The 19780-nt window shown below is 37.6% G+C and overlaps 3 protein-coding genes across 6 annotated transcripts; 1 reads left to right on the plus strand and 2 right to left on the minus strand.

Annotated features, from left to right (window-relative positions):
- Positions 1–26: 26 nt before the first annotated feature.
- LOC116032193 (endonuclease MutS2) lies at positions 27–3583 on the minus strand. The gene is made up of 5 exons (XM_031274642.1): positions 3082–3583; positions 1870–2815; positions 1227–1751; positions 612–1061; positions 27–480 (listed from the first exon to the last, which is right to left on the minus strand). The coding sequence occupies exons 1-5, from the start codon at positions 3558–3560 to the stop codon at positions 160–162; spliced, it is 2721 nt and encodes a 906-aa protein (XP_031130502.1). The 5' UTR covers positions 3561–3583; the 3' UTR covers positions 27–159.
- Positions 3584–7244: 3661 nt separating this feature from the next.
- Positions 7245–8611, plus strand: LOC116032487 (stem-specific protein TSJT1-like). The gene is made up of 2 exons (XM_031275079.1): positions 7245–7934; positions 8232–8611. Exons 1-2 carry the CDS (start codon positions 7361–7363, stop codon positions 8414–8416), a joined length of 759 nt encoding a protein of 252 aa, XP_031130939.1. The 5' UTR covers positions 7245–7360; the 3' UTR covers positions 8417–8611.
- Positions 8569–19209, minus strand: LOC116032486 (mediator of RNA polymerase II transcription subunit 16-like). 4 transcript variants are annotated; one of them, XM_031275078.1, is made up of 17 exons: positions 18758–19209; positions 17876–17944; positions 17422–17510; positions 16733–16845; positions 16457–16558; positions 16279–16363; positions 14962–15558; positions 13308–13926; positions 13093–13172; positions 12475–12557; positions 12024–12260; positions 11738–11909; positions 11270–11560; positions 11088–11188; positions 10038–10214; positions 9118–9495; positions 8569–9018 (listed from the first exon to the last, which is right to left on the minus strand). In XM_031275078.1, the coding sequence occupies exons 1-17, from the start codon at positions 19090–19092 to the stop codon at positions 8875–8877; spliced, it is 3672 nt and encodes a 1223-aa protein (XP_031130938.1). In that variant the 5' UTR covers positions 19093–19209; the 3' UTR covers positions 8569–8874. The 4 variants fall into 4 exon arrangements, with proteins under 4 accessions (XP_031130938.1, XP_031130937.1, XP_031130936.1 ...); XM_031275077.1 differs by having other exon boundaries at positions 11088–11191; positions 18758–19208; XM_031275076.1 differs by having other exon boundaries at positions 9118–9492; positions 11088–11560; positions 18758–19208.
- Between the last annotated feature and the right edge of the window lie 571 nt (positions 19210–19780).

The following is a 19780-nucleotide window of genomic DNA, read 5'->3' on the forward strand; positions in this document are numbered from 1 at the left end:
AAGGAAAAAAGAGTTGTGCATAGAAATTTCACTCTTTAGAACTGTAGCACTTAAATTATGATCAAATATTCACATAGCTGCACAAATAAGTCTACCTATGGATGTAATCTGGAAGAAACAAAAATGATTCTTTATAGTGCTTCTACTGGGTGAAGAAATTTACTTGATATAAGCAACTGTACAACCGTAATTCAATGGACTTTCCTGCTCAAACTTGACAACGCGAGGATGATCTCTCAGAAGCTTTAGTGCTAACTCCTTTATGACGCCAGTGCCCATCCCATGAACAACGAAAAGAACAGAATTAGGTGGCCTTGCATCTATGGCCATTCTGAGGTGATGAGAAGCTTCCTCTGCTCTCATGCCACGCAAATCGACTGAGTTTTTTGATGTCTGCACAACTGGACCGTAAGAGTCTTGGGTAATGTTGTTGGCTGCAGTGAGGCTTCTTAGTTCCTTGAGGTTCTTGATCCCCTGACCCTAATTTGGAAATGCATTTTGTCAATTTTGATATTGCTTTCTCCAATATGTAAATCACAGATTCACAGCTAACCCTTACCTTCATCTTTAAATAGTATTGCATTAATGAAAAATTTGAGAAAGCCACTGACCTGTGTTCTTGAACTTGGGACAGAAACTGTTGCAGAATTAGTTGGAAGGGCTCTTATATTGCTTTTATCCACACGGACTCTAATTTTTCCATACTGGACAAGGACAGTTTCGTCGTCCCCGGGTTCTTCAACAATGGTAGCCAGCTTATTTCCTAAACTCTTCAGAAGAACTTGCTCGCCTACTCTTGGGGTATAAAAACTTTGGCCTGTTTCTCTGACAAGTTCTTTCGAAGGCTGATGAGCTTCAATTATGGATGAGATTGCAGATTCTGATTTCTTGATAAGTGAATTAACCTCAAGAATGTCAATAGTCTTGAGTTGGTTCTCAAAGTCCTTCAGTACAGCTTCTAACTCCCTCTTCACAGCCCTCACTTCTTGTTGGATTTTCTGAGTTTCCTTTGTCTTCAGAGCTTTTTCGCGTTCATCAAGATCTTGTGCCTCATCTCGAATCTTCAGTAGGAAAGAAAAATGGATAAAACTTTGAAAAGGAAGTGAATGAAAGAAACTTGATTTAATACATTCAAAGCTAACAGATAGTCAGAGGTAATAAGGAATAAGAATCTTTGGTACACAAGCCATTGCAATTATATCCTCAAAGAAAAATGTTAATCATACCTCTTGGAAAAGATTCATGATATTTGAATGAAGAGAAGCAGCTTTCTTTGCTTGAGTTTCTAATCTGTCTCTTTCTTCCACTAGTGACTGATACAGTAAACCTTTCTGCTCCTGCATCTTGTCTGGTGTCAATTTGTTTACCCATGATTGCGCCCGGTTAATGATGCTTTCATTAACACCAATTGATTTAGCAATCATCAAGGCATTTGACTCACCCATGCTCCCCCAAAGAATTCTAAATGTAGGCTGCAGTGTATCCAAAGAAAATTCCATTGCTGCATTAGAAAACCGATTATCCTTCTCTTTCAAACGTGTTAAATCACCGTAGTGGGTGGTCACAACTGCTAAATTAACTCTCTCCTTGATATATTGTAAAATGCTCGTTGCAAGAGCTACGCCTTCCGAAGGATCAGTACCACTGCCAATTTCATCAACAAGAATTAGAGAGCTTTCTGAAGCAGCTTCCAAGATCTTGCAAAGCCGTAGCATGTGCCCACTAAAGGTTGAGAGGTTTTGTTCTACAGACTTGAATAGGCAGATAAGAGTATCACATCAACAAGATATAAATTATTTTATAAATAATGATAATCACAATAGAACAAAATGTAGAAGAGCATACAGAGAAGGTGACAGAAGGGTGTACCTGATTATCTCCTATATCTGTCAGAATTAGATCAAACCAAGGAAGTCTGGGCTTATTTTGAGCTGGCAAGTACATGCCAGCCTTGAACATAACAGAAGCCAGGCCTAATGTTTTCATTGAAGCAGTTTTACCTCCTGTATTAGGCCCCGAGATCACAACCACTCTTGTTCCATGCTCAATTTTTATATCAATCGGTACAGGAAAAGCAGATGAACGAGTAACTGATTCAAAATCTGTGGCATCATTCCTCTGATCTGAATAAAGTGAACTTCGGGATTTAAATCTTACAATATCAGGCAATCTTCTCAACGAGCACTCGAGGAGCAGAGGATGCTTTATACCTTCAATATCTACAGATAAATCATTGAACCTTTGGTCATCACAGTTCTCTGAACTAAGAGCTGGACAGACCCCATTCATCCAATGAGCATGAGCAGCTCTAGCAAATGCAAGGTCCATTTCTAACATCCTATCTAATAAACACATGATCTTCATTTTGGATTGAGCAATTTCAGATGTAAGTGAACTCAAAATGGCCTGTTCCTCATTCCTCTCTTCACTAGAAAGCTTCACTTCCATGTTATTCAGTTCAACTGCCCCTTCAGGTTCCATAAAGTATGTTGATCCAGTGCTGCTAACATTTAAGACTACACCATTGGGAAGCAAAGATCTATGGGAAGCTCTAACACCAACACACATCCTTGAACGGCGTTTGGTTACTAGCGGTCTATCAATCCCACCAGCCTGAAAAATCCGAGATGACACTTGTTTCAACATTAGTTCAAGATTTTCCATGTTCCTCTTTCTTTCAGACCTCACAATTTCCAGTTCTTCACTAGCTCTATCTAGTATTACTGAAAGGTCACAATCTATACAGAATTCTATATGGTGTGCCAACTCAACAAGAAAATCACAATTCTGGAGAATTTCAATCAGCGGAGACCACCTGCTTGGATAAAAAAAAAAAATGTTGAGCATATTATATATAAACATAAATGTGTAATCCAACTATATATTGAGCATATTATATATAAACATAAATGTGTAATCCAACTATAGCTTAGATGGAGTATATGCTTCAATTTGGTATTAGAGTAAGGATCATACTTAATTTCTTCCGGTCATTTCATATTTTATCATAAAAATATTTATAGTTTTTTTAAATTATTTAATTTTTCGCCCTATAAACGAAATTTCTGGCGCCACTTGTACCTTTCACAAAGTTCACTCTGAAAAGAGATCTCCTCCAGCTGTTTGAGCAACGATCGAGCTGCGATCAGAGTTCGTTTCACGGCACAAATCTCACGAATGGAGAGCATTTGACCGGCGACGGCGGTATCGACGATGCGCGACACGTCCTCGATGCCGGAGAAATCCAACGGCCGAGGAACCGCGACGGCAGCGGAGGTCTGCGCCAGGAGCCTCCGGCTCTCCTCCGGGCTCCTGCCAAGTGGAATCCTCGCGGACTGGGCCGTGGAGAGGCCCATGGAAGTGGAAGTGAAGGCTGCGAGCTGGGAGCAGACGGCGGGCCATTCGAGGATTTCGAGCGTCTCGGATTGGAGCGATTCGGCTAGCGAGACCCCGTGAGAGTGAGTTGACTCGCCGGAGAAGCGCGGCGGACGGAGGGAGAAGAGTGTGCGGCGAGGTGGGGTAGCATTAAAGGTGATGAAGCTGCAACAGCTGAGTTTCATTGAAGAGCAGCTCTGGAGTTTGAATTTCGTGGGTTGCAGTTTTTATCTTATCCGATTTGGAGGGAAGCTGAGGCACGTATCTAGTGTGTTGAGGTCTTCGGTAGTACAATGCTACCTATTGACTATTGTCTTTTTACATTTTTTTTACAATTAACTTTATTACATTGTAGTATCTATTCATATATACTTTTTTTTTTTTTGAAAATCTTCATATATACTTTTTCAATCTGTTGAAGTACAAAGAGTTAGTATCGCCTCCACTAAGACTCCATCTCGTGACCTCCCGTATGGGAGAGCCACTACATGATCTCGTGACCTCCCGTTTGGGAGAGCCACTACATGCCTTTTTACATTAGGTTTTTCAACTTACGCTCGATTAATTCTGAGCCTGCAAAACTCACGATCCTTGCATCTCGTAGAACTCATGCCCCTCTACACACAACAAGAATGAATGGTAAAAATGAATAACGAAACAATACATTTTACGTGAAAACCTGAAAAGAGAAAAATCACAAGTCTTTTTAGATTATGTCAAGCCTAAATATGCTATTATTGTTGAATATTACATGTTTCATTCTACCTACTCTCTTTTTTTTGGTAAATTTCATTCTACCTACTCTATTTAGTACTAGTGAAATACAAATTAAATACAAGTGGGAGTAATGAGGTCAGTAGCTATAGAAGGTGAGTAATGTGGTCGGGAAGCTAACTAAGGGTGTATGATGAGGTCAGGAAACCTACTAGAGGTCCGACCACATGAGGTCGGAAGGTTATGATTAGCATAGTAAAAGTTGGGAGTATAAGTCCCCCTTCACTCTAGGTAAAGTGCTAGGGGACATAATGATTGTAAATATATGACATTCATTTATTGAGGTGATGGTTGGACATGCGGCGGCAGAGTTGACCTATCTAGCCATGATGATCGAGAAATGTACCAAGGTAAATCTACAGGGAGGTCGGTAAGTATATTGAAGGTCAGTAAGTATATTGATATGAAGATCTGAAAGTCTACTACCATAAAGGTTGGCTAGTATACATGAACACTCCTAAGGTCAGGAAGTGTACTCGTGAACTCACTCTCCATAAGTTGGGAAGTGCACTTGTGACTCCCCATGTTTTCAAAGGGAATCGAATCCCTACCCTGCTGTTAAAGCAAGACTTTCAAGGCAATCCTTGAATCATTAAAAAATAAGGGATTATTGTCTCCTTAATACAGGTGACCATCATTCAAAATAAATGAAATTTGTTAGCTTGGGAATCCAATTTTATGTATGTTCGTTCAGAGTGATTTGTCAACCCTCCCTCCTTTATTTGTACTACACTTGTTTCCGATCGTGACTAATGCATTTGGTTTTTAGCATTGTTATGTTGCCAATTTGATTTCACAACATTGTAAAATTTCGACTTTCATTCTTAAAACAAGTAATATAGCTTTAAAGAAGAGGTCATATCAATCAGCCAACTCATCTTTTTTCTTATTTCACAATGGTTTTTCAATATTTATAGTTAAGTGAGTGTTTAATCCTAACACCCACTTCAAAACCAACAATTATAATTTTATTATTAAACCTTTGAACCATACAATAGGTGGCATGAAGGTTTAGATTTTTTTTTTTTTTTTTTTTTTGTGGTTATAATTTAAGTACTATATATTCAATGGACATGTCAATAATGAGATCACTAAAATTCAAATTTTGATATGAAATTGCCAAATTTAGGTAAAACTCTAAAAGTGCTTTAGATTTGGTATGAAATTGACAAGTTTAAAAGATTTTATCAAAATTAATATAATATGTAAACTTATGAATTTGTCACCAAAGAACCAAAATTTCATGATGGATAGGCTTGTTAATTTTTTTTGTAATTTAATTTACAATTCTGCCCATGCAAATCAAGATACAAGGTATCATGATGCATTAATGTGTTCTTTCCTTCAAGTTGCCTGTTTGAAGCTTGAGGACGAAAAAGATTTAATAAAATTTAAAATTGTTCTTCATGGTATGAATTCTTCAATTTATAAATGTATTTGCTATTTGCTATTTAGTTAAATATGAAGTATCGTGATGCATTCTCCCATTTAAAATGTAAGGTTGAATTTTGGAGATGACCTTAATTATAATAGGCTTCAAGTCATCATCGTTTAACTCACAATAATCTATACATTAAAATTATTTAGTTCTAAATTGTATAGTGATATTTACAACTATGTTTATGTGTGAAATAGTAAGATTTAAGATTTATAAAGGAAGATGAGTAGGATTAGTTGCTCTCTCCACACTCAAAGGAAAATGAATGGTAATGGAGGTTGATATCACAACTAATATATGTTATTTGATAAGTCAATATAAACCTTTTCTTTTTCATTTTTAATTAATCAATTCAAGGTAAAAGATGATGTTTTTCATACCTCAAAATCATGTTCAAAATCATATTTACTAGGTGTGGGTGAGACGGCGTAAGTCTCTTCCAACTTAACTAAAAATCTTATACAACATAAACATAAAAACTTGTGATTAGGCGAAAGAAAATCAGATCTAACCATTAGCATAAACGATAGCACAAATTGTGAATCATTCCACCAACAACAACATGAACTATTATTAACTTATTTTCAACCATACAAATTTTGTCAATTAAACTACCAAAGTAACAACAAATTAAATAATTGTGATAATGTATCGACCAAATATCTCCGATATGCAAAATATAATAATATCACTCACTAATCCATACCTCAACTTATTTTTAAATCGCGTAACAAAATCATTAATGACGAGACTGAATATACCACTTTATTGACAAAAATAATACTTTATAATTTTTTTATTTTAAAAATATAAAGAGTATTATTTGAGGAAAATGAACTTACGTGGCGTTTGGTTGGTAGACATGTATTAGGTGGGAAATGAATTGTAATTCGATGAGAAAGAATAAGATAAGAATTCAAATTATATTATTTGGTAAGGAGAATGTTATGAATAATAATAATCAATGGTAATATATTAATTTTCGTAGCCAAATATTTATTTACTCTGTATTTATTTGTTTAGGATTGAAGTTGATTTAGTGCGAAAATTTACATTTTTGCGTGGATCTTAATAAGGGGAAGAAGAAGGAATCATCCTAAATGGGATGGAGGATGAGAAATTACCATTAGGACCGTATTTATAACCGTTAACTAACAGAATTTTTAACAAATGACTAAATTGGGTAAAACCATCAAAGTCGAAGACTATATTGAACACAAAAAATCATTTAGGACTAAATTGAGTAAAACCACTATAGTCGAGGACTATATTGGATATTAACTCTTTTAAGTCAACAACTCTCTGATATCCACCTGACAGAATACGATGCGCTGACTAGGAAACGTGTCAATTCCAATCCATTTTCTTGCTTTTGTGGTTATGGATAAGATCTCAACGGCTTGACCAATTCCTCGTACTCCCAAAACATAAATCCAACCGCAAATTAAAATCCCCTTTTACAATTTCACTGCTTCATATTGCATTCAAATTGAAAAGGGAAAACAGGTGGGGCACATGGCACGTGGCCTAGCGGTATTTGGCTTATTTTCTAAGAAAGAAAAAGCCACACCTTATCCAAAACTCCAAACGGATAATGTCGCCACGTGGAAGTGATTCTCTTCCATCTCATCTCAGTCCTATAAATTCTGCAACAAACCAAAACCCACACCGCATTCATTCATCACAAAGAAGACAAACAAAACACACGTTTCTTTTGTTTCATTTCAGAGCTTTTTTTTCTCTATTGAATTGCAATAACAAGAAGAAAAAAAAATGTTGGCAATTTTCCAGAAAGGGTTAGTGGATCCACCAAAGGAGCTGAACAGCCCAGCCCCATTGCAGGCATCTGTGGAGCTTGTGCCACCACAAGAGGCCATTAACAATTTCTTGGCTGCAAATAAGAGCAATGGGTTTTCTCTGGGGTTTGGTGAAAAGGCATTTTTGGCCTATTCTGCTCAAGATTGCTCAAATTTGAAGCAGGAGAGGCTGTTCTGTGGGGTGAATGATATTTACTGTATCTTCATGGGGAGTTTGCATAATCTGTGTTCACTTAACAGACAATATGGGCTATCAAAGGGGGCTAATGAGGCTATTCTTGTGACTGAAGCTTATAGGACTCTCAGAGATAGAGGCCCCTTCCCTGCACATCAAGTTTTGAAGGATCTGGAGGGTAGTTTTGGGTTTGTGATCTATGATCACAAGGCTGGAACTGTTTTTGCTGCTCTTGGTGCTAATGAATCAGTGAAGCTCTTCTGGGGCATTGCAGAAGATGGATCCATCATGATCTCTGACAATGTGGCACTCATCAAAGCTAGCTGTGCCAAGTCATTTGCCCCATTCCCTGATGGTACTGCACAATAATTATCTTCTTCTCTTTTTTTTTATCCTTTTTTTTTTACCAGGGAACCAAGAATTAGGTAAATCTCAATTTGCCGAGAAAATAAACCAGCTTAAGTGATTCATAACTCACCGGCTAAAGGACATAAACCAGTCTAGGTTGGTCATAGCTAATCAGCTCATTCCTTGTAGTTATTAAGGCAACAGTTTGACCTGTTGGACATTAAATTTATGTTGAAAGTGGTGTGGATACATCATATATTGATATGTGACATATATACTAATGGTTGATAATGGATGGTTGCAGGTTGCATGTATCACAGTGAAAGAGGGTTGATGAGCTTTGAGCATCCAATGAAACAGATGAAGGCAATGCCAAGAGTTGACAGTGAAGGAGCAATGTGTGGGGCTTACTTCAAGGTGGATCATTACTCCAAGTCCAAGGTTAACACAATGCCAAGAGTTGGAAGTGAAGCTAACTGGACTCTTTGAGAACAGCTTTACCAACCAACCACACAAATCTGACAATAAGAACATAATGCTTTGAGTTTTGATTAGGTGTTTCCTTTGTATCTTTTTTTGTTTGGATTGATGTTTATGGTGGCTTGTTTCAGCAAATGTAATTTAATTTGTTCCCTCTAATGTAATCAATCGCATATTGTCAATTAATTCTATAAATTACAAGTCCCCAGTTTCTTGAAAGGAAAACGCAATGCATATGTACCTTCATGAATATACCAGATTTAAATGAGTCTGTACATTTATACACACAACAAAGACTCCGCCAACCCTTGCAAAAATCCTAGGATTCCAGACCTGAGTTTTTGTTTCTCCTGAAATGCCCAAAAACATTCTAAGCCATAAATGTCGCGCCACAACTGGGAGAAAGCATCGACTAATGAATGACATGAGAGCTTCTTCAAACTGGCTGAAAGCGATACTGTCAAAGGCTATACAACGCGAACCCATGTCCCACCGCACATTGGACAACCGTATGCCCAGCGGCTGATCCACCATGTTTCCCTCTCGTTATGATTCCCGGGAGTGGCGCCTGGTGGAGTAAAAGCGGAGGTCTGTCGCAGACATCTTATGCACTGCATAACACGATGAACATTGTAAGTGGAAAAGGAAACCAAGATCAAGTCAGAAATCACAGTTTTCTTGGCAAACTAGTTTTGAATTTCTAAACCAACCTTGTACCAAACTCCTTCAAGCCCGGTCTTCCAGATGGCGGTCACGACATCTCTACGAGATCCCATTATACCAAGATATGCACCCAGACCTACTGAAGTATTCAAGCCAAAGGCTGCATCTCGTTCAGACATTCTACGCTTCCTTGGCCATAAACCATGAGCTCCGTAGTGAACATCACAGTATTCAGATGAGCTACACTCGAGCAAGTCTCTGGAAGGGCTAAGTCTAGAGTTGTCCAATGAACCATTATCCTCTGGATCAGACCAGGGACCACCGTACATATTCCTCCTGTGCCATTCTTCCGCAGGAGGATGGAGTTCTAACTCACGAAGTAGCAAACCTGCAGCATCTGCGCCTCTTGGCCGTGGCATATTCTGCTAGAAGATCGATAAGGAGAAAACAAATAGATTTTCAAAAACTAAAACAACTCACACAAAGACACGATACAGAAAAATTTGGTGCAAAGTGTGTGCTGCGTGGTAAATTCTTATTGCCCACATATTCACAGGGCTTGGATAATGTATCAACTATTTAGAACCAGACTCTTCCCTTCATGTTTGAGGAGATAAGCCACACTACTCACTAGCATAGTACACTCTTCCTCAGAAATTGTTAATTTTTTTTTTCAAAGCATTTCTCAATTTTAAAAAGTACACAAATTACAGAGCCTACTAGAACGCATTATTAGGATTTTCAAAGATGGAGAATGGACTGACGCAGCGCAATAGGTAAAGAACAAAAACTGGATTGTTGGACCTTGGAGAAGAGAAAATTAAAATATGAGTTTCCTGGGTCAGGCTCAGATATCATGTGAAAGCATCCAAACCAAAATCATATGAGAACCTATTGAAGCCCTAGGACACACTATACATCTGTCTTTTACGCCAAAGTAGGAATAGATCCATCATAGAAGAAGTACCTGCATATGCGGGCCAAGGGAAGCTTCTACAACTTCTGGTAAAACAGTATAGTTCCCATCTATGTAATGAAGTCGAATCTGAATGTTGCTGCTCCCAACCTGAGAAACTGGCAATGGATGCGCCAGACCTGCTGTCCGACGGCAAAGATCCATTAAAATAAGAAATAGAACCTTCACCTGCATAAAAAAAGACATCAATGGCTCCATGGTCCAGAAGGGGAAAAAAGCATGCACTACATGACCCTGATCTCCACTTATACAAGCCAAAGCATGTAGTAACCTCTAAGGACTGCCTTCATTTTTATTTTGATTTAAATAAATTCACGTCCACAGTCCATCTTATTCTCCCATCACCTAAAAGACTAGCTACTATGTATATAAATCAAACAAATCTTCAAAAAGAGAAAGTTCAAGGCTTCAAGCTATTGCAGATAAAGTCCTCCCAATCATTTAACAAAGAAAACAAAAAAGAATTTAATTTAAATGTCTAAATTGGCGGTTTAAATATACTTTTTAACTGTATCAACACCACCAGAATATTTATGAGCTTAATATAGTTTAAGGCTGCTCAGTAACACTGGTAACAATGAGGAGAACTTTCCCATAAAATATATCTATCTCCTTCTGTTAACTGCAGTTAACAAAACTATCAGTCGATTTATTTCTGACACGTTCAAACAATACCATTTGTAGTTCAAGAAATGAAACCAAAGAAACAATAGGGTACACTGGCCAAACCTTGGCTAGATCCAAAAACTTCAAGATACAGTTGGCCTTAAAAGTCACCAAATTCTAAATGCTAGGAATTAGTTCATGATTTTATTATTAATATTTTAATAATTAGCATTTAGCTTACTATACTTTCTTAAATTTGAACTCCAGCTTCTGAATCTCATCAATGGTCTAACTTCAGAATCACAACCATAACTACAATAACTAGCAAGGAGGGCAAATATAATACCAACACATAGATAAAAACTCAAGATTTTGAAGCATTAACTGCATGGAAAAAAAGTTGAAACATTTGTGACAAAAAACTAATAGAAGTACCTCATCATATGTGTATCCTTGTCCAGCATTGCCCGAACCTATCCTTGACCGGTTAGATAGACCATCCTCAGATCCCTTTCCGCCAGAGCCAAGTTGACTGCCTGCTGTTGGTTTAGAAACAGAGTTGGATTCTTCTACTTTGGCAAGAGAAATGGGCTGAGGTTTTTGCATAGAAGAGTCACCTTTCTTTTGAATATACTGGGGCAATTGTGTTCGACGAAAGAAAAAACAGAAATGCAAAAGTTGACATAATCGGTGAAGAAAATGGCAATCCCCAATAAGTCTAACTGCTGGAGTTCCTGGAAAAGTGCCAGTATTGATGCTTATTGGCATAAGAGTTGATGGACCGCTAATTGGGTTCGGGGCTGAACTTGGAACACTATCAGCAGTGCTACTTATCTTAGCTATAGCACCCTGTACCCATGCTTGCATCTGTGTACTTCCAGTAGAACTTGCAGTGCCACCTTGAGCCCCTATATAAAGGGCAGACCGTTGACAAAATATATCAAGTCAACAACAATTCAAAGGAATGCAAAGATGGTTGACACAGCCCCTCTTAAATCAAAGAAGGGTCAGTCTGCTTTCATTTTCTGAAAATAAAACCTTTTAAAATAATGCAAATTAAAAGATGCTAAGCACATGACACTGACCCTGAGTTGTTGGAGGAGGAGCAGAACTTTGGATAGGACTGCTCACCATATTCCGACTCCCACCGGTGCCTGCAGTAACAGCATGACTTGCTAATGTACGGCAAAAACTTGCATAACGCCGCAAGCGTGTAATAAAGTGAGATGCTAGATCAAGTATTGCATCAACATAAGCCTGCATTACATTGCTCTGACAATTACAACTCAATCCTAGTCTTTGGAAACTCTTTTCGGGGGTAAAGGAAAAACTTCAGAGAGATGCCAACAGAATATGAATATTATATGAGACCTGGATGCTTGGAACTAGAAGTGGATCAACAGCCATTGCTTCAGGATCAATACCGAATAGTGTTTCACTTGATGCTTGCCATGGTTCTGGGAACAAAGCTGAAGGATTCACTAAAGCTGATTCAATTCCTTTTCCAAGCATATCCAATAGCAACCTTGCTTGCATGTCAAGTACCATAGCCCTGACTTCTTGAGCATTTGTACCTTCTAGAAGCCTACATTTTATCCTGTCTAGACTCTGAATTGTTCAGACAGGATTTTATAAGAACCCAAAAAAGCCAGTAAGGATCTTGTCTCCTAAAAGAGTAAACTACAATCTATGTTCACATGGATTTATATGATCAAATCAATACAGAACAAATTAAACTTCCACATAGAACTGATAAATGATAACGCTAATTATTGTTTCAATAATTAGTTTATGGAGATGAAAATATCTAAGTGAAACATACAGGTCCATATTGCTGCCTGTGGTGTGTAGAGGGAAGAGAGTGGAAGTCTGCATCCAATACTGCAATGACACTGTTCAATGAAACTGAAACAGAAGAAAACTTTGTAAGGGCAAGCCGATTCAATTGCAAAAGTGAATGATCCTCTAGTGAAGAGGATACTGGAGTACCAATTGCAGACAGGTAGAATTGTAGAAATGCAGAACAGTATTACCCTGGCTCTTTAAGTGCCACAATAGTTATGAAAAAAGAAAAAATAAAAGCACAAATGTGCAGCACATGCAATCTGTGTCAAGTTGAGTAATTATATAAAAGGATGACTATAGCAACTAGAAACAAAAATGTGCAACTCATGCAAATTGTACTGCCAGACAGATTATCATATAATGAAGTTCCATATTTACCACAATAAATGATTTGTACAGCCAGACAGATTATCATATAATCAAGTTCCTTATTCACCACAATAAATGATATCACTGAAAACAACAATCTTATATTAATGATGATTATTAGATGCCAGATGTTTAGGAAATGCCCCTCTAGAAACAGGATAAGACATACAGAACCCCAAGGGAATTTGAGGATAAAAACTTGAATGAAATATTAATTAACTCTTACCAATGCCATCTTCTGCAGCACTTTGTGTACACCCAACAGCATCCCACCAATCAATTCCCACTAAAAGACTCCACCAAAATCTACCAAATAGAGCAGATCATGTAGTAAGCAGTAGCATTATTTAAAATAATAATAATAATAATAAGAGACACCAATGTAAATCCAGCACCATGTATACAATTGAAAATCAAACATCAGCTATAGCTCCACAATACCTCTCTGCAACAGCACGTTCCCACGTCGCAGAGTTAGATTTCACCTGATTACTAGGAACAGCAGGGGGCAGAACACGGATTATCTTCAATATGGAACAATCCTTGCTGGTATCATGCCAAACAGAAGCTGAGCAACAACTAGTTGAAGAGAAGGCAGGAGCAGCGATTGCAGACCCAACATTAATATGGTAGCTGTCAACAGGGGTGAAACTTGGACCTGAGAATACATGAACCCCTCCTCGTAAAAAAGCAACTGCGATTTCACCCCCATGAGCAGAATAAACAATCCGGGCAAGGGTTCTAATATCACTTGGAAGATCAAAAGGATCAAAGGAGACCCCCTTGGCCATCTCAACAGCACTGTCAGAAACATTTTGTACACCAGACACAGGTATGGCTCCTGCTGCTCGGGGACACTTGAAATCATTAGATGCTGCAATGCATTTAATTACTTTACTCACCCACACTGTCTGTTTTGGTGCCTGACCACCAAAACTGGATGTGGGATTACCAAATATTTGATGGAGAACAACATCCTCCACAGATGATTCCCAACGTTGAACTCTCCATCCCGTGATTGAAGGGCCTTCATCCGGATCATAAGGGGACATGTATTGTCCTGAATAAATAAAAATGAGAAATAAATTAAAACAGAGGAATATGGGGCATTCACTCCAAGGCAATTAGTAGCTGACTAGATCCATTTGTTTAGATATTAAAAATTTGTTACCCAGTTTCAGTGAGACACCAATGATTATAAAGATGAAGCAACACGAGATCTAAATCATTCCCAGGACAAAAGTATAACTAATAAACCAGAATGTATGGTATGCTCAATCTTTGATCACTAAAGGTAAGGCATGCAGGGAGGAAAATAGAATATTTCTCACAAACTAAGAAGCATGTAACCACTCAAATGGTTGAGTAAACCCACAGAGCATCTAATCACAAAGACTCCAATAATGATTAATGAGTAACTACATTATACACTCATGATAAATAGGAATTTAAAAACAAATAAAGATAAAAAGGAGTATGCTCCAAGTTGGGCAAACCGTAATTATAGTTTTAAATCCATAGACTATCTATAAGTGGACAAGCATGAATGTAAATGTGTTGATTGCATCATACTGAAAGAAAATATTGCAACAAGCCAACAATATTAACTTGCAGAGCTCATCTATATCTATCTATATTCATACTCTATATAAAAGTGCATTTGTGTTTGTTCCTCTTTTGTGAAGACTAAAGTACCTTTTGATTACTTGTTAGTCTTCCAAATTTCTAATAGAATTCCTAACCAAATAATTATTAATTAAGGAGTAGTTCACAATATTATGACAATAAAACATCTTAATTAGTTCACACTTCAAAATAGTGAACATTTACTTTTAAAATAATGAACATTATAACCATGATTATTCATTATACTTATGTGATACACCTATAACTAACAATTTGAGAAAAAGTTAAGAGGAGATATGTAGAGCAATGAGATTATTAATATGTGCAACACATGTACACTTTACAAGTTCCAGAAAAATGCTGTAAGAAAAAGCATCACCTATAAGATACACACAACAAGATGTATTGCAGAGTCACCAAATGCACTCAGCAAGTAGTAAAAACAGATTATAACAAGAATGAACCATACCCTCAACTATCACAACAGCTATCACATAACCACCACGAGTAGGATCAAATGCAACAGCAGTGACACCAGAACCCCATGTAGTGGTAGCAACTGATTGAGCAGCAGCCTCAGGACTCACATATGCAGAAAAGTTGGAAACTGGTGAACAATGAAGAACTACCATGTCACTGTAGTCTTGCTCTGTATGTTTCTTCCCTTGTTTTGCTTCTTGTAATAAAAATTCTTGCCAGCTAAACAAATATGCAGCCAGAGGAGAAAAACCATCCCATGAAAGAGGATTAAGCGATGGTGGAACCCCATTGCTCACACTTGCCTTCTGAGTTGCTTGAAATCCATTCCCAGAACCAGGTGTAACCTCCCAAACAACTACAGTAGATGGATTCACAATTGGAACACCTGCCACATGCATGGCTCCAGAATCTGTTATGATAGCATCTGCAGCCATGATGCCACTGGGTCCAGCTCCCAAGAGCCATTTGCTTGTACAAAACCACTTTGATGGTTCACCACTCTGATTGGGTGGCCATTGTGACCAATGGAGCTGAACAGATCCTGATGAGAAGACAGAGCATACACACAGAAAATTTGGCCATCCAGCTGCATCCAAACAAAGCAACTTCTATTGATTAATGGATTTAAGTAAAGAAACCAGAAGGGATTAGAACATGACCCAAAAAGAGTATAACATTAGCAGTGAAGAGAAGAATACACTACTGCAATCTATGCAGATCATAGAAGCATACATAATTTTCCAAATTATTAATGGATCAAAAACACCAAAGTTTCCAGGTGCTGGGGCCAGTTAGAATTCACACTTTCAAAAAAGACAAGGTGTCCTAAAAAGATGGTCATCCCAGATACAACCAAAAAGCAGATGAAACAAACAATGCAATCCAACAACACCACTTAGCTCCTTCCCCTCTCACTGTCTGGAAAACACCTCAGACAAGTCTACAAATGAGTGAATGACAGGTAACCTTAACGAAAAAAAATACATGTAATGTTACAGATTGATCTTAAAACTAAATTTGAAAGAGGGGAGAGGGGAGGGGGGGACCCTTGTATCTGCATTCTTATCAGAAATGCAGAGAGAGGGCCTAGATAAATGCTGACACTACCAAAAAATTATGGAAAAGATCAGCTTATGCGAGTCCTGCCAAATCTAGCAGAAATACGAAGGGGGGGAGGGGGGACGAGGGAGAAAAAACTCAGAATAAGCAATTCGGTAGCCATTTAACAGAACTAAGCAATAAACAACCTAAACCAGATGCATTGCTATAAATTGCTAGCAAAAAGGAAAGTATATAAAGAAAAAACCTGGAGGTTGTGGTTGCTGGGAAAGGAATTTCTCCTCAAATATTGACTTAGATGCATTACCAGACCTTGATGAAAGCCACCTATACTAATTTTATAAAAACCCAAATAAATTTAAGAAAACATGAAAAATGAAATATGTTTCAAACAAAATAAGTATATTGTAATTATAATCGCATACCGGAGACACCCCTGACAGCCACTTAGTTACAACCGCAATATCTTGCCGCCATTCATATTCTTTCTGCCAACAGCTAGCATCTCTTACCAGATTAGCTGGACCCTGAGTGATCAAACCAAGCATAAAAAATTACACTTGAGAGGGGGAAAAAAAAAAAAGTTGAGCAGTATTAAAATATATGAAGTTATATCTATAATAAGTTTGTCCAACTAGAAGCTAGAGAAGCTATTTAAGAAATAACTAAATAAAGGCTAAACTCCATTAATGCTAACTTACTTGAGAAGGTTGAGTCCAGATAGTTATTCTTCCATGGAAATTAGCAATGAGAAGAGCACGAGGACATGAAGTAGGGGACCACTCAATAAATTGAACCGAGTCACGAGGTGAATCTGTAAAAAATAAAAAAAAAATCCAAAGCAGCATATTAAGTTGAGTTGTAAAGTAACAACAAATATGCTGTGACTGCAGATCAACATACTAAACACAAAAGAATCATTAATCATCACTTCAAACAAAGTTCATTTGAAGCCAATGGAAATAAAACCAATTAAGCAGCTATCGACTAAGCACATACAACAATGAATTGGCATGCATGAGAAGTTGCAATGTATAGTAAACTATGACTATGCCCTGATGAATCAGAAGTTATTTCAAGTTTATGGCCCAACACATCAAGGCAAAAGCCGTTTAGCAATTTCTCATTAGAGAATGTTCAATTCCAAAGCCAGTTATTTAATGAATGTTTTCATACAATTACAGATTTTAGCACAAGTAAAGAGTCCGCCATATGCAGAGTAATACTTTTGGATTAGCACACAAACCAAATCAAACAGTAAATTACTAATTTTCATCAAACCAAATGATCATAAGCATTTTTAAACAAACTCTTCTCATCACCACACCAAATTTTAGGTAAGTGCCACAGCTGAGCCACACAATGACACTAGAAAGGTTTATTTCAATACCTGCAATAACGTTAAAAACTGTGCATTCAGTTGGACGCTCTGGGATCACAATATGTATGGGGATCCAAAACGGTGGGTTTGCATTTGAACTGTCCCATAATCAAAATAAATAAATGTTAATGTAAAAGCACCAATTATATACAAAAAAAGTTTCAAATTTCCATAAAGAATAAGTAGATGAATTTTGTAACTATGAACACCTTAACAGTGGATTTTACTTATTTTGATCTACTTTTTTGTTCTTGGAAAGAACTGAGCCCCTTGCACTTGTCCATTGCTTGGGGAAAATGGAAATGTTCAACTATACGCCTTTAATGTAAAATTATGAGTTAGCCTACACATTTTCTTTATTTTAATATAAGGGAATAATGTGGGTGTAACTTTGTATGCATATTTATTATGTGATTTACTGTAAGTCTGTAACACATAAATGCATCAAACAGGATGCTCTGACCTTGGGATTCTTGCACAAGTTTCAGATGCACATGCTATGGCATTCAGCTTTCCGCACCATGCAACAGCACTAGGTAAAAAAAAAACGAAAATCAAGATGGATAACAATATATCTCATTATACAAGATACAAAGAGGCAAGAGGGAGGTAGCATTGCCAAACAGAAATGTTTAGAGCTTGTTCAACCCAACTTAAGCTCCTTGAAAAAAGATGTTTTTTCCAGATTTCTAGCCTTAAAATCCTTCTCAATTTTTTAGTGTTTGACAAAGTTTCTATTTTTGGAGCAGAAAACTCCAAAATAAATGGACAATTAAAAGGCACATCCTTGATAACTAAGGTAAGCAATAGTAGAGCATTCATTTGTAACAGAAACATATTTTTGGATTGAATATAATTCAATAGGTAACTGAGTAACTCCCAAATGCGCAAGGAATCTAAAGAAGATTATGCCATTGTCAGAACTAACTTAATTTACCCATTCCCATTTCCATAGCTAAAATACATGGCTGTTCTAAAAGTATAGGCAAGTTCCATGTTGGAATTGTGAATAAAGTCCATCACATAAATACATATCAGTATTTTAACCCATTGCAAATACAGAAAATATATCCATGGTACAGTTGCAAACAAGTTAAGGTCCTTCAATTTTGCAATGGAGCAGTTTCACTCATTTATCATCTACTTTGTGATATGCATAAAGTATCCAAGAATTTCATTTCTATTTTCTAATATAACTCAGAAGGCACGCCACCCCAAATAAATCAAAATGAATGAATTAAGGTCAATATTTTGTTTTTGAAGCTGAAGTAAATTGTTTTCTGCCTTGTTCAAGTGGAAATTGAGTCCAGATCAAATTCAAACTCAAGGAAACACTGAACATCACCTGAAATTACGACAGAGCTCCGGCACACTCATTTTATGCAGCAAATTCGACCTAGGCTGTTTAAGGCGGATGCAAAAAACCGTGGCGGGACCAACCGGATCCTCCTCCATGGGATCATCTGCTGCTGTTGCTGCTACCACCGCCGTGGCCATGGCAGTGTCCTTGTCCGTCGTCACCGCCGCAGCTCCAACACCGTCCTCGGCAATTTCCACCTTGTCGGGGGACTTGGAAGCTTCAAGAACTGCGTTAGAGGTAGCAGAAGAGGAATCCTCCTCAGAGTCCTTAGTAGCATCTGCTGGTGCTGGTGGAGCAATTGGATTGGTGGAACTGGTCATTTGAATAACAAAATGAAAAGACCAAAAACCCTAATATAAATTTTATATATTATTGGACTTCTGTGTATGTATAGAGAGAGAAAGAGAGAGAGCAAGTGGTGGTGCCGAAAGTCACCAATTGAAGGCGACAGGAAGCACTGTGACAGTGTATGAGAGAGAGAAGAGTGGGGTTAGGGTTTGGAAATTTTGGGGGCGTAGAGACAACTGAGGAGATTCCAGGTACTGTTTGGGATTATTTTATTTCATTTTTTTTAGTATTTTCCATTTACAGTAACACTATATATAAAGCTCCGCAATCAAGCACATTATGCTCAAATGACATGCAGTGACTTTTCTATATAGGGGTCATGAGATCGAGCATCACAAAGTATAGATGAACAAATACTACAGTTGTATCTTTAAAAAAAAAACGGTATGAAGTGACTTTTTCAAATTTGAGGTCATGGATCCGAGACCCAGTGAATGTAATATTGACTCGCTGGACTTCAGTAAGTTGAGAAAGTTTCAAATTGGAACTCGTTGGTCTTCAGTAGGTTGAGAAAGTTTCAAATTGGAGGCCATAGATCCGAGCCTCAGTGAAGATAATATTGACTCATTGGGTTTCAGTAGGTTGAGAAAGTATAGATAAACATATACTATATGAGAGATGTTATATGAGCACAATGTGTCTGGCTAAGATTCCGTAGGG

This window comes from Ipomoea triloba, chromosome 10 (assembly GCF_003576645.1).
Source record: "Ipomoea triloba cultivar NCNSP0323 chromosome 10, ASM357664v1".
Lineage (NCBI taxonomy): Eukaryota > Viridiplantae > Streptophyta > Magnoliopsida > Solanales > Convolvulaceae > Ipomoea > Ipomoea triloba.